The sequence below is a fragment of the Canis lupus genome, unplaced genomic scaffold (assembly GCF_048164855.1).
Source record: "Canis lupus baileyi unplaced genomic scaffold, mCanLup2.hap1 Scaffold_279, whole genome shotgun sequence".
NCBI lineage: Eukaryota > Metazoa > Chordata > Mammalia > Carnivora > Canidae > Canis > Canis lupus.
The window spans coordinates 1-17,500 of NW_027326516.1; the positions used below are offsets into that span (position 1 = coordinate 1).

The 17,500-nt window shown below is 40.5% G+C and overlaps 1 protein-coding gene across 2 annotated transcripts in view; it reads right to left on the reverse strand.

Annotated features, from left to right (window-relative positions):
• Window positions 1-161: 161 nt before the first annotated feature.
• Window positions 162-17,500, reverse strand: part of LOC140629855 (kelch-like protein 31) — a 45,616-nt gene continuing 28,277 nt past the window's right edge. For both annotated transcript variants that reach the window (XM_072819356.1, XM_072819355.1), the window contains 2 exons: window positions 3,793-4,997; window positions 162-1,625 (listed from right to left, as the gene is read on the reverse strand). In XM_072819356.1, coding sequence (XP_072675457.1) covers window positions 893-1,625; window positions 3,793-4,964 — 1,905 coding nt within the window. In that variant the 5' untranslated portion in view covers window positions 4,965-4,997 and the 3' untranslated portion in view covers window positions 162-892. The remainder of the gene's footprint in view (window positions 1,626-3,792; window positions 4,998-17,500) is intronic.

Sequence of the window (17,500 nt, forward strand, 5' to 3'; positions counted from 1 at the left end):
TTGCTGTTTGTTTAACAGGGGACAAAGGTTAAATTCCAAATACTTCTAGGAGAAACAACAAAATGACCTAAATTTACACCATACACTCAATGACTAGTAGTTAGTTTCTTCTCTGTGAGCAGCATCTTTTTTTGATAGCAAATACCCTGGGGACTGGGGCACAGAGGAAGAAAAGAATAAGGGATAAATCAAAGGGAGCAGTGTGACAGTCCCAGGGCGGGGGATCCCCGTTACCTTCCAGTCAAACTTTGTTTTAAGCTTTATGACTTTATCATGGGTCATGGGATGCCTTTCAGTGTTCTCCACTCGGTCACGTCTAGGAAAAGAAACTGCACTTAAATATAGAAGTAAGTCTTTGTGGCTAGAGATGGGCTGCTACCTTAAAAGCTAAGAGCGGGCAGCCCGGGTGGCGCAGCGGTTTAGCGCCGCCTTCAGCCCAGGGCGTGACCCTGGAGACCCGGGTTCGAGTCCCGCGTCGGGCTCCCTGCATGGAGCCTGCTTCTCCCCCTGCCTGTGTCTCTGTGTCTCTCCTGAACAAATAAAGGCTATGGGTGGACTTTTTGACGTGCTAAAGAAAAAAGGAGAGGGAGGAAGAGAAACTCTGGTACATGAAGCTGCTTCCATAAGCTTCACGTGTGCTACAGTGTAGATGAAAACTGTCAGATGTGGGTGTGACCGCTGTGCATGAGGGGAACGGCCGGTGGAACGAGGGCCCACAACGAATTCTGCCTGCCACCCAGTGGCCGCTCAAATAAAGGGTCTTTCCTTTGTTGCCAGGGCTCTGCAGCCGGCTTCAAAAAAATCAAAAAAAAAAAAAAAGAAAAAAAAAGAAAAATAAAAAACGCAAAACCGCCGGACACGGCCGAGGCAGGTCACGCCCGGCCGCCCGGCCTCAGATGCTGACGGGCACCGAGGACACCGAGCTGGCCCGGGACTCGCGGGGGGCGCCGCTGGGCATGCACAGGGCGCAGCAGGACACGCCCACGGTGGCCTCGGGCAGCTCGTCGTCCTCCGTCCACTCGTTGAGCTCGGGGCTGAAGCTCTGGATGCACTTCTTGTACTTCTTCTCGCCCTCGTTCCAGCCTCCCAGCAGGTAGGCGCGGCCGTGCAGCGCCGCGGCGCCCGCCGTGCTCACGCCCACGGGCAGCGGCGCGGCCGAGCTCCACTGGCCCGTGGCGGGGCTGTAGCGCTCCACCGCCAGCACGTCCACGCGCTCCCCGCGCGGCCCCAGCTGGCTGCCGCCCATCACGTACACGCGGTCGCCCAGCGCCACGGCGCAGTGCCAGCCCCGCGGCGTGCTCAGGCCCGCCAGCTCCTGCCACGCGTCGCCGGCCGGGTCGTAGGCGCTCACGGAGCGCGAGTACGCGCTGCCCACGTACCCGCCGGTCACCAGCAGCCGGCCGCCCGCCACCGCGCTCGCGTGGCAGCAGCGCGCCGCGTCCAGGGCCGCCTTGGGCCGCCACTGGTTGCTGGAGGGCACGTAGCACTCGAGCGAGGCCAGGCTGCCTTCGGCGTTGCGGCCGCCCGCGGCGTACAGGAGCCCGTCGCACACGCTCAGGCTGAAGTGCGTGCGCTTCTGGTTCATGTTGGCCAGGTGTATCCAGGTGTTGAAGCGGGGGTCGAATCTGCAAACGGCAGAGCAAGCGTGACAGCCTTGTCGGCGGCAGCCAGGGAACCCTCGGGACCCCGCACACCGCACACCGGGGCGCGGCCCCGCACCCTCACCTGGAGGCTGCTCTTTCCCTCGGCCGGGGCGGGGGGGGGGGGGGAGGGGAGGGGTGGCACCTGGATACCTGGATACCTGGATAGGCGCAAAGCGGGCATGGGCGACTCCCCCTCCTCCTAACTATGAAGCCTTTATGGGGCCGCTCGGACAGGTCCCCGCAGAGACCGACCTTTGCAGTCCCTCTTTTTTCCATGCTCCGTACTCTCTCCATCATCGGGGAGGATTTCTGAGATGCGCTTGTCGGGGAGGCGGTGGCAGCTGGGTACCTTTTTTTTTTTTAAAGACTGCATGTACTTTTTATTATTATTTTTTTATTTTATTTATTCATTCATGAGAGACATGGAGGGAGAGAACGAGGAAGAGACACAGGCAGAGGGAGAAGCAGGCTCCACGCAGGGAGCCCGACGCGGGACTCGATCCCTGGTCTCCAGGATCACGCCCTGGGCTGAAGGCGGGCGCTAAACCGCTGAGCCACCCGGGCTGCCCTGCAGCGGGGTATCTGTGGCAATCACACTTAAGTCAGTTCCACATATCTTCAGACACCAGCCATCCCCTGGCTCACTCTTAGCGCTTCATTAAGATAGGGCTTGGCTAATTGGATTTCTCCAATTGGTGCAGACACTTCCTCATTCAGACACTTGGCCTGGCCACTGGGACAGGAAAGCTAAGTCACTCCACCAAGTCTCCTATCATCCGCTTAGAATGAGATCAGTGGAACTCATGTCCAAAAGCATCAACAGAGGCTTAACTGTTGATATTTCTCTATTTTCTAGCACTTATTAGTAGATAAGATTTTGTAGTTGAGAGATATATTTTTCAGTGTCCTACATAACAGTTATTGTACCATAAGCACTGAAAACAATACTGCAAAAATTTACTTGAATACTTAACAGAGTTATCAGCAGGAGGAAAATAAGCAGTCATAGAAAACCTATCTCAGGGGGCACCTGGGTGGATCTGTGGTTGAGCATCCTCCTTTTGGCTGGGGTCCTTATCCCCGGGGGTCCTGGGATCACATCCCCACAAACGGCTCTCTGCACGGAGCCTGCTTCTCCCTCTGCCTATGTCTCTGCCTCTCTCTGTCTCTCTCATGCACAAGTAAATAAAATCTTAAAAAAAAAAAAACCTGTTTCAACTGTTTACCTAGTTCCAAAGTATTGTAAATACAGACCTCCCTGCATTAGTTTGATGTTCCTTCATTTTTGTCCCATTTAACCACCGAATCGAAACTTAACCATACTTATAAATTAAAGGGCAAAAATCACTTAATTGTTTGGATTCATTTAAATGACACATAGACATATAATGAAATAATAAAGAATATTTTTCATGATATACTTTATAAATTTTCAGATTTTGCTCATTAGTTATGTTTGACTTTGTGCTCCTACCCTGATATAATAAGCATGACTTTCTGACATTTCATATATATGAAAGTGTTTTTATTATAAATATACACAAATGACATGGCATTTGAATTCCATTTTCTGAAGGCTATATTATACCTTTGCTGTTTCTGCATGCATCAAAGATATTGACATTTTTTTATAGTATCCAGTCTTCAAAAAAATATTTAGAGTTAATTACCTGCCACATTTTTAATGATCTCATTGTAGTTGCCAATTACGAATCTGACAGTCATCAGTAACAGTCACTATAAAGAAATTTTGTGTTATTTTGATCTTTCTTACCACCTAGTGTTAAAAACTAAGTTTGTATCCAGTTTCTTTTCAGAAAAACAGTGTACTGTGAAGGGCACCTTACTAGTATATCACTTGTGGTATGACTTCCATGGGCATGAGATTTCTCACATGTAAAATCAGAATAACTACATCTTCCGAGCTCATTTCATAGGCTTATTCAGAAATCTAGAGTGCCTTTTATATACACATATACTTTATGCAGTGTGAACTGTTGTATATATGTCATGTGGCATTATTATTATTATTATTATTGATTCACTGAGCCTGTGAACTAAGCTAACAGGCAGGACTCATTTACTTCTATTTCAGAGCAATTTCCTCATAATATTGAACCATTTCAGTTCCTAATAAAGGATCAAATACCTGCAGAAATTGCTGACTGCATGCTTGGCTTGATTTCTTGCATCATTCTGGTCTTCGCCACCAGCCACATAAAGAAATCCGTCCATCACTGCCACACACTGATTAAAACTCTTGGCTGGCATTTCTGTAAGCTTGCTCCATCCATTTTCAGGGTCTCTGTACAGGACGTCTCTACTAAGGGACTTCTCAGTAAGGCCTGGACGTCCCCCAACAGTGACAAGGACTCGACAGCCCCCGCGGATTCTCGTGCGCCGAGACTGCAATGTGTTTTGATGATACGGAAGTAAGTGGTAGTTCATTGCATCTACAAGAAGTTTGTGACAATCAGCATCTTGCATCATTCTGGGTACAGACTGAACGTAATTGACCAGGTCCTGTGCAGAGATGGTACCAAAGCGGATATTGCTCAGAAGATCTGCAGCGTGTTTCACTCTCTTTTGGTCAAATTCTAACCATTTCATTGCAATCTGGAATGCTACTATTTCAGAAGGCAACTGTAAGTCATCATCTATAAGAAGTTCATTAATTTGCTCAAAGGTAAGTTTCAAAAACTGATCTGATTCTGCAAATTCCAGGAAGTTATCCCGGATAAACTTTTGGGCTGCTGCTTTTGCATTTTTCAGGGAATATGTTTCAGCAATGTTAACAACGTACATGCAATTCTCAACACTCATCTCTCGTATCAGAAAATCACTGCACATCTTTACAAGGGTATGGATCTGAAGATAAACAGCAGCTGAAATAATGCTTCCTATTGTATACAAGGAGAGAGTCAGCTTTCCAGTGTAGGCATAGGCGATAACAGTAGCCAGGCCTGGCGGCGAGATATCATTGAGATCCACCCTTTGGGTAGATGGGTCTTTTTTTAGGATGTTGTAAAAGTATTCACTGCACGAAGCCATCACTGACTTGTGAACATCAAAGGATTTGGTTTTGGTGCCAATGACTAGGTCACAAAGGAAGTTCTCCTGCCTCATTTTACTCAAGCCTTCCAAGAGGTTGGGACCATAAGAAGCATCTGTTAATTCTGAAGAAATGCAGTTAAGGCCATTGCCTCCTTCTAGGAGCCCATTCAAAGCATTTAGTTTGTTTAGGGGGCTGTCTTCTACGATTATGGTCATCTCATTGATATCTCCTTTGTTCTTTCTGACAGTCTTCTTTTTGGGGGCCATGTTGGCAGACACACTGTCACAGGCAAGGTCTTGCTAAAAAAAAAAAAAAAAAAAGAAGGCATGGTTTTATTTTGACAGCACTTTAGACTTCGAAATGCTACATTGAGAAACTGTTCTTTTTCATAATAGTTTTTAAATGGCATAACGTAGATTAAACCTCAAAGTGGTTTTAAAGACTCACATTAAACTAGATGCACATTTTATGGATGGTTTACTTCAGCATCAAGCATTGAAGACAATTCTAGAAAGATTTATATTATCAAATGAGACCTCTCAATTGCTGTACTGCCAACTAATTTTACATAGCAGAAGCGATCAAATATTCTCTGATCTAGCTGTACAGCAATTATAGAAGTTAAGCATCATTCGAAGGGGCTTAGTTTACCCTCCTGAAAAGGTGAATTATAACCCCTTTGAAGTTTTCCTAAAAAAAAAAAATACTAAAATTCAGGAACCCATGTAAAAAATATACATATTAGGATAAATGTGGAATTTAAAAATCAGTGGGTACGAACTTGTAATGATACTTTGGTTCAACTGATTTCTATTCTACATAGTCACTGAAATAACTTCTAGATGGATGAAATCTCTAAATCATGCTCACACACACATACACACAAGTAGATTTTTGTCTTAATTTTAGGGTAGGGGGCAGCCCGGGTGGCTCAGCGGTTTAGCGCAGCCTTCAGCCCAGAGCATGATCCTGGAGACCCGGGATCGAGTCTCACATCGGGCTCCCTGCGTGTAGCCTGCTTCTCCCTCTGCCTGTGTCTCTGCCTCTCTCTCTCTCTCTCTCTCTCTCTCTGCATGTGTGTGTCATAAATAAATAAAATCTTAAAAAAAAATTTAGGGTAGGAAAGGTGCTCTTAAGTATAACCCAAAATCCAGAAGCCCTAGGGGAAAAGACGGAAATATCTGAATAAAAAAAAGAAAAGAAAAAAAGAAAACTTCTATAAAACAACACCAACTATTTAAAAGAGAAGCAACTGATAGTGAAAAATGTTTGTGACATTCTTGACAGATAAAAGGGTAATAGACATGACGTCTAAAGTGCTCCAACAATTAATTAATAAGGGAAAGGTAATCCAATTGAAAGTTATCAAAGACTGTGACTAGTTAACTAGGTTGTTCACAAAAATTAAATACAAATAGTTGACAAATACATTTCTTAAAGCTAAACTAATTATAGTCAGAGAGATGTCAACTGAAATACAGAGATCCTTTTTTTTTTTTAAGATATTTATTTATTTATTCATGAGAGACACGGGGGGCGGGGGGCAGAGTGGGCACAGACACAGGCAGAGGGAGAAGCAGGCTCCATGCAGGGAGCCCGATGTGGGACTAGATCCCAGGTCTCCAGGATCATGCTCTGGGCTGAAGGTGGCGCTAAACCGCTGAGCCACCAGGGCTGCCCTACAGAGATCCTTTTTATTGCTTTGTGGATACATTGCTTAAGATGGTTAAAATATTTTTTGATATTCACAATATCAGATAGTACTCCCATACATCGTTGATGGGAGTATGATTGATAGTCTTTGCTTTGACATTAAATCTAAATCTAGAGATATATCCTCATAAAGATATATTTATATGGATAGTAACCACTTTCCATTATCAATGTTATAAATATTTGAACCAGTTGTTTGTTTGTTTGTTTTGAGACAGAGAGACAGAGCAAGCATGAGCGAGGGAGCAGGGGAGGAGAAGAGGGTTGGAGAGAGAGAGAATCTCAAGCAGATTCCATACTCAACTTGGAGACCAACATGAGGCTCAGTCTCAGGACTCTGAGATTATGACCTGAGCCAAAACCAAGAGTTGGATGCTTAACCAACTGAGCCACCAGGGCGCCCAATCGTTGAAGCAGTTTTTAAACCTGTGTGAAGTGGTTAAGGTGGCTCTGAGCAGCTTTAGTATTAAACAGACTTGAAATATATTAAGTTTAGCCCTTAAAATATCATTGATTAAACTGCTTTAGATTTTTTCAAAATATTGAGCATAGTCATTAGAAGATATTGTAACTGGACTTTAAAAATAGATTTTATTTTGTTTTTTCCCTCTTTTTTAAATTTAAATTCAATTTGCCAACATGTAGTACATCATTAGTTTCAGATGTAGTTTTCAATAATTCATCAGTTGCATATAATGCTCAGTGCTCATCACATCACATACTCTCCTTAACACCTGTCACCCAGTTATCCCATCCCCGCCACGTCCCCTTCAGCAGCCCTCAGTTTGTTTCCCAGAGTTAAGAGTCTCTCATGATTTGTCTTCCTTTCTGACTTTCCTCATTCAGTTTCCCCTCCTTCCCTTATGGTCCCTTGCACTATTTCTTATATTTCACATATAAGTGAAACCATATGATAATTGTCTTTCTTGACTTATTTCACTTAGCATAATACCCTCCAGTTCCATCCACATTGAAGCAAATGGTAGGTATTTGTCTCTTCTGAAGGCTGAGTACTATTCCATTGTATATATATATATACAGACCACATCTTCTATCCATTCATCTATCAAAGGACGTCTTGGCTCCTTCCACAGTTTGGCTACTGTGGACATTGCTGCTATGAACATTGGGGTGCAGGTGCCCCTTTGTTCATTCTTTGGGGTAATTACCCAATAGTGCAATTGCTGGGTGGTAGGGTTGCTCTGTTTTTAACTTATTGAGGAAACTTCAGTGGATTTTATTTACAGCATGTAGCATTCACTTTTTTTGTGAGATTACCCTTGTATTTTTTTCATTTTTAAGATTACAAAATCAGTCTGTGTAAATCAACAACTCACAATTTGGTATATATTATTCCAGATAATTGGATATTCTTATACTAACTCCAACAATTAATTAATAAGGGACAACAACAATTAATTTTTGAGCAGTGGTGTGCCGATAAACCAGCTAAGTGGAGGGGAGCCCTTATTTGTCAGGTGTGAATTTCTTTGGTGCAAATGTACTCATTATAGCTGATTTTAAACTATTTACTCCTTAACAACCAGCCTGTCAAATTCCTGAAAACATAACAGTTGGCTCTCATGAACCAGTACAAGTCAGCTCCAGCATACCACTATATGCGAACTTAGATCAAAGCATGTTTATGCTTTATTATTCAGCAGTTCGCTTTTTTCACCAAACAGTAACTTATGTATGTCCTACCATATCAGTACACACATAAATTTACATCATTCTCCCCAATACTTGCAGAGCATCCCATACTAAAGATGTATAAAACTTACGCCATTCTTCTGGACCAATTTCTCAAAACAAAACAAAACAAAAAAACCAACCAAACAAACCCATATAAACTATAACTCACTGAATATAAAATAGATAATTTGAATAGCCCTGTAAGTATTAGGGAAATTAAATTTGTAATTTTAAAACTCCTGGGGGTAGCTCAGCCAGTTAAGCATCTGACTCTTGATTTCAGCTGATGGACATTTAGGTAGTTAGGCATTTCATAGTTTTTTGAGGGGTGTGTGTATGTGTCTCTTTTAAGTCACACTCTTGAGTTTATCCTGAAGGGTAAAACTTGGATTTGATTCCCCTTGAAAGGCCTTTCAATTTAATTACCAGAATGTATGTTTAAAAATTCCATAACAGTTCTATTGTGTTTGTCTTATTCCTTTCCATGTGGAAGAAGCATAGCAAGTAGGTAGGAAACAGAGATCTATCTCTTTGCCAGGACTTTTGTCTTCCTCATTAAGCTCAGATTGTAATATTCATATTTATACTTGTTTACAAACTACAGCACATCTGTCCTCCCTCATTCTTGCAACCAATGCCAGATGCATCCTTACCTGGTGAAATAGATTTTCAACCCACCATCAGTTTAGTCTTCAAATGCATTTGACTTAGTGGTAAATGGCCCCGTGATGGATTTTTCTGGGGAAAATTTTAAAGAGTTTGTTCAGCAAGCAGTTATCAGACACCTACTGCTGTGTGGGCGGCACTGTGCTGGGAATGATGGAGTAATACAATATGTAAGTAATATAAGACAAACAAGACATGACAAGTACAAAATGGTAACAAGTAACTAGGCAAGCACAGCAAAAAAAATTTTTTTTTTTTTTTTTTTTTTTAAATATCGGTTTCTACCATCCGGAGTAGAAGCACCGATGTGTCTTTGGGAAAAGCCTTGTCTATTTTTCCTAGAAGAATCCCTTTGGAGTAGTTTTTATTCATGTAGACATACGGCTTATAACCACTCATTATTTTGAAGGAAATCTTGAACTTGAGGACTAACATGAATGTTTTAGATTGAAATGTTAAATATTCTGTTTATCTATCATTAAATGATTATAGCAGCCTCCTTTTTATCTGTGGTTTCTCTGTCCTCAGTTTCAGTTTACCCATGGTCAACCTGTGGTCAGGAAGCGGATGATCCTCCTTATGACATATCACCAGAAGGTCAATAGTAGCCTAACACTACATCTCAAGGCCCCAGTCATTCACCCCACTTCATCTCATCATGTAGGCATTTTGTTATCTCACATTACCAAAAGAAGAAGAGTGAGTACAGCACAATAAGATATTTTGAGAGAGATATCACATTCACATAGCTTTGATTACAATATGTTGTTATATTGATCTGTTTTATCATTAGTTATTGTTGTTAATCTCTCACTATGTCTAATTTATAAAATAAACTTTATCACAGGTATATATGCATAGGAAAAACATAGTATATATAAGCATCAGTACTATTTGCAGTTTTAGACATCATGAGGCGCGGGTTTGGAAGGTATCCCCTGTGGATAAGGGGCAACTACTCTTTGCATTGGTAGCATATGGGGTGGTATTAAAGATATTCAGCAACTGATAAAGCAGGACACCTACTAAGTAGTATGGATTCATAGGCCACAGTTCCAGAGCTGGGTTCCAGGGGCTTCCCTGGAGTACTCTGTGTAAGTCTTCAGCTGCTGGATAATAGTGGGGCCCAGGGTCTTCTCAGAAAGGATGGTGGGGTGAGAGGTTTTGGGGGAGGTCAGGGCAGCAACTATTTGGCTGATTATTTGGCTATTTACCAACTCAGTATAAAACAGTCTCACTATTCTAGCAATTGGTATACTGTACTAAATCATTCTTGTCCCAGGGACAGGGTGTACTTGTGAGGTTTCTGGAGAAAAGAGAGTCTGGCCTTAATAACATAGCAATATGATGGGGCTAAGGAGATAAAGGGCCAGCAAGGGATTCCAAAAGAATCCAAAGGTGGACTGTAGAAGCAATAATATATGATTTTTAAATCTTCTTTTTCTACATTGCTATTCTCTTATATCACACTTAATTAAGGTATCCTCAAGTATCCTTAATTAAGTTTGATAAATTGGGACTAGCTCACTCTCTGACTTTAGGAATACCATATGGTATTGTTGTGAAGACCCAGCCTCTGAAGAAGGACTGTTTGAGTTTAAAGAGCTCTAGTGGGTAAGAGTTGGGGGCTGTGGATTGGAGGGGTGTTGATAGAAGTAGAAGAAACTACCAAGGGATGGCAGGGAGTATAAAAAGCAGGATGATTTTGAAGAGGAGTCAAGAGTCGGAAAAAAAGAAATAGCATAGGATGAGTCTCTCTATCCTTGCAAGATTTTGGAGTGTTTTTTGGTGGGTTTTGGTTTCGGTTTTGTTGGGGGCTTTTCACCTATGAACAGACTGCAACTGGTACTTCACAGGGCAGCTACAACTCCACCAGAAAGTGTCACTGCATCCAAGAATCAGAGGACAGTTTGTGGCCACTATATCCCCTGGAAAGTGAGCTGGGAATTCTGGAAAAGAGAGATCCCAAAAGGGGAAACTCAATGAAACCTTAAATCTTCAGGAAGGAATGAAGAGCATCAGGAATAATAAATATCTGGATGCATATTAAAGATGTTTTCCCCCTCTAAACCTTTTTAAAATTCATATAACTCTTCAAAGCAAAACTGATAACTTTGTCTTAGGGGGTTTCTAACATTTCTAGATGTAGCACATATGACAATTATAGCATAAAGGATGGGGTGTTGGTAAGTGAATCTATACAGTTGCAAGGTTTCTATATTTTATGTGAAGTGGTATATATTAGCTCTGTACATGAGAGAATTTAACCTTGCACATTGTAATCTTAGAGTACTGCTGTCCAATAGAAATAGAGTCACATATGCAATTAAAAGTTTCCAGTAGTGACATTAAAATGTTAAAAAGAAACAGGTGAAACTAATCTTTTTTTTTCAATTTTTTTGAAACTAATCTTAATAATAAAGTTTATTCAACCTAATATATACGAAATATTATTTCAACATGTAAGTGGTATAAGATTATTAATGTGATATTTTACTTTTTAAATCCTAAGTCTTTATTATTATTATTTTTAATCCTAAGTCTTTAAAACATAGGTGTATTCTATACTTACAGCACGGCTCATTTTGGACTAGCTAAACTTCAAGTGTTTAATAGCCACATGTGACTGATGACTATGGTAATGGACAGCAGAACCCTAAAAGAATCACTTAATGAATGCAAATTATAGCTGAAAAACCAATAGGTAAATGTAAATGGAATTCAAAAGAGGGCAGGGAAGTTAAAACAGAGGGACAAAAATTAGAGGGGACCAAAATAGCCCAAATAATTTAATGGTAAACCTAAATCCAATTATATTACCAAGTATGTTAAATGTTAATGGGTGAAACATTGTCATTAAAAGGCACAGGTTTTCAGAATGGATAAGAAAGGCAAGACCCAAATATATGCTGTCTACAAAAGACTCACTATAAATACAAAGAACAGATAGGTAAAAAATAAATGAGTGCAAAAAGATTTACCATGGAAATAGTAGACATAAGAAGACTGGTGTGGATATGAAGTGAAATACATTTCAAGAAAAAAAACAATTACCAGTGATGAAGAAGGAGTTTCATAATGATAAGAAGGTCAACTCATCACAAGGATATAACAAATATAAATGTATATGTGCAAAGAACAGACCTTCAAAATTATGTGTGGCAAAACAGTGTGACAGAATGAAGGGAGAAATAGGCAGTTCCTCAATTATATTTAAAATATTAATAACCGTCTCTCAGACACTGACAAAACTACTAGACAACAAAAATCAATAAAGATATTGATTATCTGAACATTATTAATCACCCTGACTTAACTGATATTTCTAGAACATTATACCCAACAACTGCAGACTACATTCTGTTCAAGTGTATATGGTACACTCACCAACACAGGACCTATGCTGGACTACAAAATATGTCTCCATAAATTTAAAAGCACTGAAGTCATGCAGAGTGTGTTCTCTGATCATACTGGAATTAAGTTAGAAATTAGTAACAATAAACTATGAAAACCACAGATCTGGAGACTACACAATATACTTATAAATAAGCCATGTTCCAAAGAAGAAATCACATGGGAAATTAGGTAATATTTCAAACTGAATGATAATAAAATGCAACATAAATACCAGCTCTGCTACTTATATCATCGATTACCTAACCTCTTAGAGTCTCCACTGACTTATCTCTAAAGCAAAGATAGTAATGGTGCCTGCCTATAGGGTTGAAAATGAAAACTTAATGAGAAAATGCCTATACAGCATTTGGCAGAGTATTCAGCAAGAAGCTAGTGTTCAAAAAATTTCAGTCATTTTCGGGCACTGGGGGTTATTCTGTATGTTAGTAAATTGAACACCAATAAAAAAAAAAACTCAAAAAAAAAAGTATTAGGTTAGGATGCCGTGAATTAAAAAAAAAAAATCAAAAAAAAATTTCAGTCATTTTCATTAAAATCAACCACCCTTGTTATCTGTTTCTTTGGGAATAGAAAAGTGACTTGTTTATGCCTTGAGGTGAAGGGAATCAGAAAGCTGCCACATTTTAGAAAAGCAATCATGAGGAGCAGGAGACAAGATGGGACAAGCTTACACAGTGACCCAGAATGAGAAATGGCAAATAACAATGGGGGGTCAAGGGTGGTTTCTGGAAAATAGGAACATTTTCCAGGGGTTCTGAAAATACTAGGGAGAAAAATGGAATTTGTGCAATTATACAGGATGAGGAACAGATTATTTTTATTTTGATATGAAGGATAAAGGTAACCTTGGGAGTTTAGAAAACTTGGGACATTTGGTTATAGGTTATGTAAGCAATGCAAAATTAAAGGGTTATTTTGGTGAAGTGTTGTTGGGATGAGGAGGTTCACAGATAATAGGAGTCTTATTGGTTCTGGTACCAAACAAAGGGATTTTAACAGGAGTGTGTATAGGAGGGATAAGGTCATTAGAAGTAGAGGAAATGCCTTATGCTGAAGCAGGGAGCCATGACACAGCATGGTATGGGCAGACTCAGATGGCTGAGTCATGAGGGACAGTGGGAGGGCATATTAAGCCAAAACATACAGGACGTTGGATGCTGGAAAGGGTTTGAACTCAATAAATTCATATGTGATCAAGAAGGATTAAGAAATCTCCAGGAAGAGAGAAGATAACCTGAGGCCCTTGTGAAATCATTACTTCTTCTAGGCCTTCTCTTATTTCATGTTGCCACTTTTTATTTCATATATATACATATATATATACATGTATATATATACATATACACACACACACATATACCACACACTTGACTCTTGAACAGTGCAAGTTTGAACTGTGTGGGTCCACTTACACACATGGTTTTTTCAATAAACATATTGGAAATTTTTTCAGAGATTTGCAATAATTTGAGAAAATTTACAGACAAACCCAGGTAGTCTAGAAATATTGAAAAAGTTAAGAAAAATTTTGGTATGTCATGAATGCATAAAATGTGCACAGATACTAGTCTATTATTTACTACCATAAGATATACACAAATCTATTTTAAAAATTTAGAATTTATCAAAACTTACCCATATACTTATAGACCATGCATGACACCATTTGTAGTTTAGAGAAATGTAAACAAGTGTAAAGATACAGTATGAAGTCATAACTGCATAAAAGTAACTATAGTACATACTATACCGTGTAATAATTTTGTAGTCACCTCTTGTTGCTATTGCAAAGAGCTCGTTAGAAGTATTCTCTTAAAAAAAAAAAAAAGAAGTATTCTCTTAACATGCTGTGTGACCTTAATCATCTCTGCATAAAGAGTTTGTCTCTCCAGTAAATTGTGTATAGCAGTAGTTCAGTTTTTGGGGAATCAAAAGTTATACACAAATTTTTGATTATGCAGGAGGTCAGTGCCCCTAAACCCCATGTTGTTGAAGAGTCAGCTGTTTATTATATATATACTATTTATTCTTTCAATCAAATTGTAAATAATATCAATTAATTTAATTAATTAGATTGTAATATTATTAATTAATTTTTAAAAGATTTTATTTTAAAGTAATCTCTACATTTAGTGTGGGGCTTGAGCTCACAATCCTGAGATCAAGAGTCACATGCTCTACCAACTGAGCCAGCCAGGTGCCCCTATTAATTAATATTTTCAATAATATTTTAATATATACATTTTTAAAATAAGAGAACTTTTTGGTCCCTCAAAATCACTTTGTAGAGATAACTGGCTTCTTTAGCTCTCTCTACGGGAGGCAAGAAAGAGAAGAACAGTCAGGAGACCATTTAAGAGATCACTGAAACCAGAGCCTATGTTCAACTTCCTAGTGGCCATATTTTCCCAGATATTGTTGCAAATTCAATCTTTCTTGACTAGAGCTGCCACTACATTTTTTTCCTACGTGTGCACCTTGGAGGTGAGGCTTAGTCTGTGCCCTGTTCCTCCAATCAGGACACCACAGACCCCTCCAAGGAGCCTGAGGATCAGTCACCCCTCCGAAGCTGGACAAGGCTCTGATGTTGTTCTCTAGGCTGTAGAGATGATCATGAGCTATCTGCTGACAAATGCTCTCCTCCCTTGTCAGCCCTGCATGGGGCTCTGGCCACTGTTTTTCTCAGTTTGAGGAGGAGTACAGGCCAGTAAGAATGGTAAGGGCAGCAACTCAGAGCCTTACTGCAGAGAATACTAGCTTCTTCATTACTGCAGATCAAACCCCAAGAGGCTCTATTCTTATCAGGCAGGTTGACAAGCCTTCAACAACTCTTCATAGCCCTCACACTGGGGTCTTCCTGAGGAATACAGACACAGGCATGTTACACTGGGCATATCCATGCATGTGCAAGCACTTACACACACACACACACACACACACACATTCACCATGCCACTTGGCCAACCAGTGTACTTACACAATCACATTTAAATGAAGACCAAGGATAGCTTTAAAGGGAGAAAGTTGCAAAAGGGTGGCCTTAAGGAGCAGATATGTGAAGATAAAATGGGATAGTTTAATCCTCTTTGATTTACTCATTTGGTCATAGTGTTGGGCCTTCGAGCTGATTAAATGGGCTAACAAAGAGGGATGAGAAGGAATAGAATATTTACAGAATATGCTATTCTGTCACTAGGTCATATGTGAACGTGTAGTTAAAGCCAAGAACTCTCACTGTTTCTTCTACAATTGTACAAATGTTCACTTATGTGCCCTGGGTCGTATTGTAAGTGATTGCTGATGATGGTCACAGTGATAGGCCACAACATGGCTGTGAGGAACAGGTGTTTTAAAAATGAGTTGGAAAAAAATTTTGAAAATAGAAATAAATAAAAAATAAAAATAGGTTGCATATATATATGTTCATGTGTAATATAGAGTATAACCTAGAAGTTAATAAATTTTGAAAGCATCCCATCCTTATTGATTCAATTATATATTAGTTCAGAGTTGGATGATGGTTTTTAGCTATTGTTATTTTTTTCAAGCTTTTTTCTTTTTAAACTGAGTAAGTGCCTTGTGGCCAGCTGCTCAGGGATTCTCCAGGCTTGGTAGCAGGGCAATCACCGTGGCTACCATACCTGAGGCAGGGCTTTGGTTGCAGTCATGGTCGGTGTGGGGAGGAACAGCCTTGCTGAGGTGCCCATGGCTGGGAGTTTCAAAACTGTTTCTTCATTTTCTTAAAGCACATCAGGCTTGATTCTTCCTTCCTACCCAGCTCTAGTGACCTGCAGGGTGGGGGAGCCCTCCCACCTGGGGATCAAAGAAAGGAAGAACTACACATACTCCCTGAGACAGCTAGAACTTGTACTTTTCACACAGCCCCGACCATAGCAGGAATCGCTGGAAAGAGGACCAGCTACAGCAAAGCAGGTTGTGTAATGAGATGAGCAGCTATTTAGAGGCACTGTAAATCCTTTCCTGTCCCTTCCATTTTTGGGTGAAAGAAAAGACTTTGCACAGTGTGCAGAGGGTTATGAAAGGCTCTATATGCTTCCAAACTATCTTCACCCTGTGCAGAAAAGCCCAGAAAGAAAATTCTTTCTCTGGCATGGACACCATAGCCTCTTACCCTCTCTGCTCCATCCAGGATTACCCAGAACAGCCTCTTGGATTCTTGGAAGAGCTGCCCTTTAAAAACTAGGTGGAAGGGTAACAGAGATGCAGCTCCACACTCTCCTCCCATTGCCCACCACAGATCTTGGCTCTCAGTGTCATGTATTCGACATCTGATAAACAGCTGGGCAATCATGTAAGCCGTCACTTTTTTTTTTTTAGCCGTCACATTTTTTATCGTCTTTTGTATTTTCCAAAAAATCTAGAGTGGCTGCACCAGTTCACATTCCCACCAACAGTGTAAGAGGGGTCCCTTTTCTCCGCATCCTCTCCAACATTTGTTGTTTCCTGTCTTGTTAATTTGCCCCATTCTCACTGGTGTGAGGTGGTATCTCATTGTGGTTTTGATTTGTATTTCCCTGATGGCAAGTGATGGTTCCTCAAAGAGTTAAAAATAGACCTGCCCTACGACCCAGCAATTACACTGTTGGGGATTTACCCCAAAGATACAGATTCAATGGAACGCAGGGACACCTGCACCCCGATGTTTATAGCAGCAATGTCCACAATAGCCAAACTGTGGAAGGAGCCTCGGTGTCCATCGAAAGATGAGTGGATGAAGAAGATGTGGTTTATGTATACAATGGAATATTCCTCAGCCATTAGAAATGACAAATACCCACCATTTGCTTCAACGTGGATGGAACTGGAGGGTATTATGCTGAGTGAAGTAAGTCAGTCGGAGAAGGACAAACATTATATGTTCTCATTCATGTGGGGAACATAAATAATAGTGAAAGGGAATATAAGGGAAGGGAGAAGAAATGTGTGGGAAATATCAGAAAGGGAGACATAACGTAAAGACTGCTAACTCTGGGAAACGAACTAGGGGTGGTAGAAAGGGAGGAGGGCGGGGGGTGGGAGTGATTGGGTGACAGGCACTGGGGGTTATTCTGTATGTTGGTAAATTCAACACCAATAAAAAAAAAAAGGAAAAAATAAAAAAATAAAAATAAAAATAAGGCTGTAATAAGCAAAAAAAAAAAGTCTATACAAATCAATGAAAAAGATAAATATAGTATAGACAATAAGAAAATAGAGAAGCAAAATCCCTGGAACTATCAATTCCACTATTTAATAAAAGAAATAAACTAAAACAGAAACAAAAACAAAAAAAAATCTAAGTACGTTA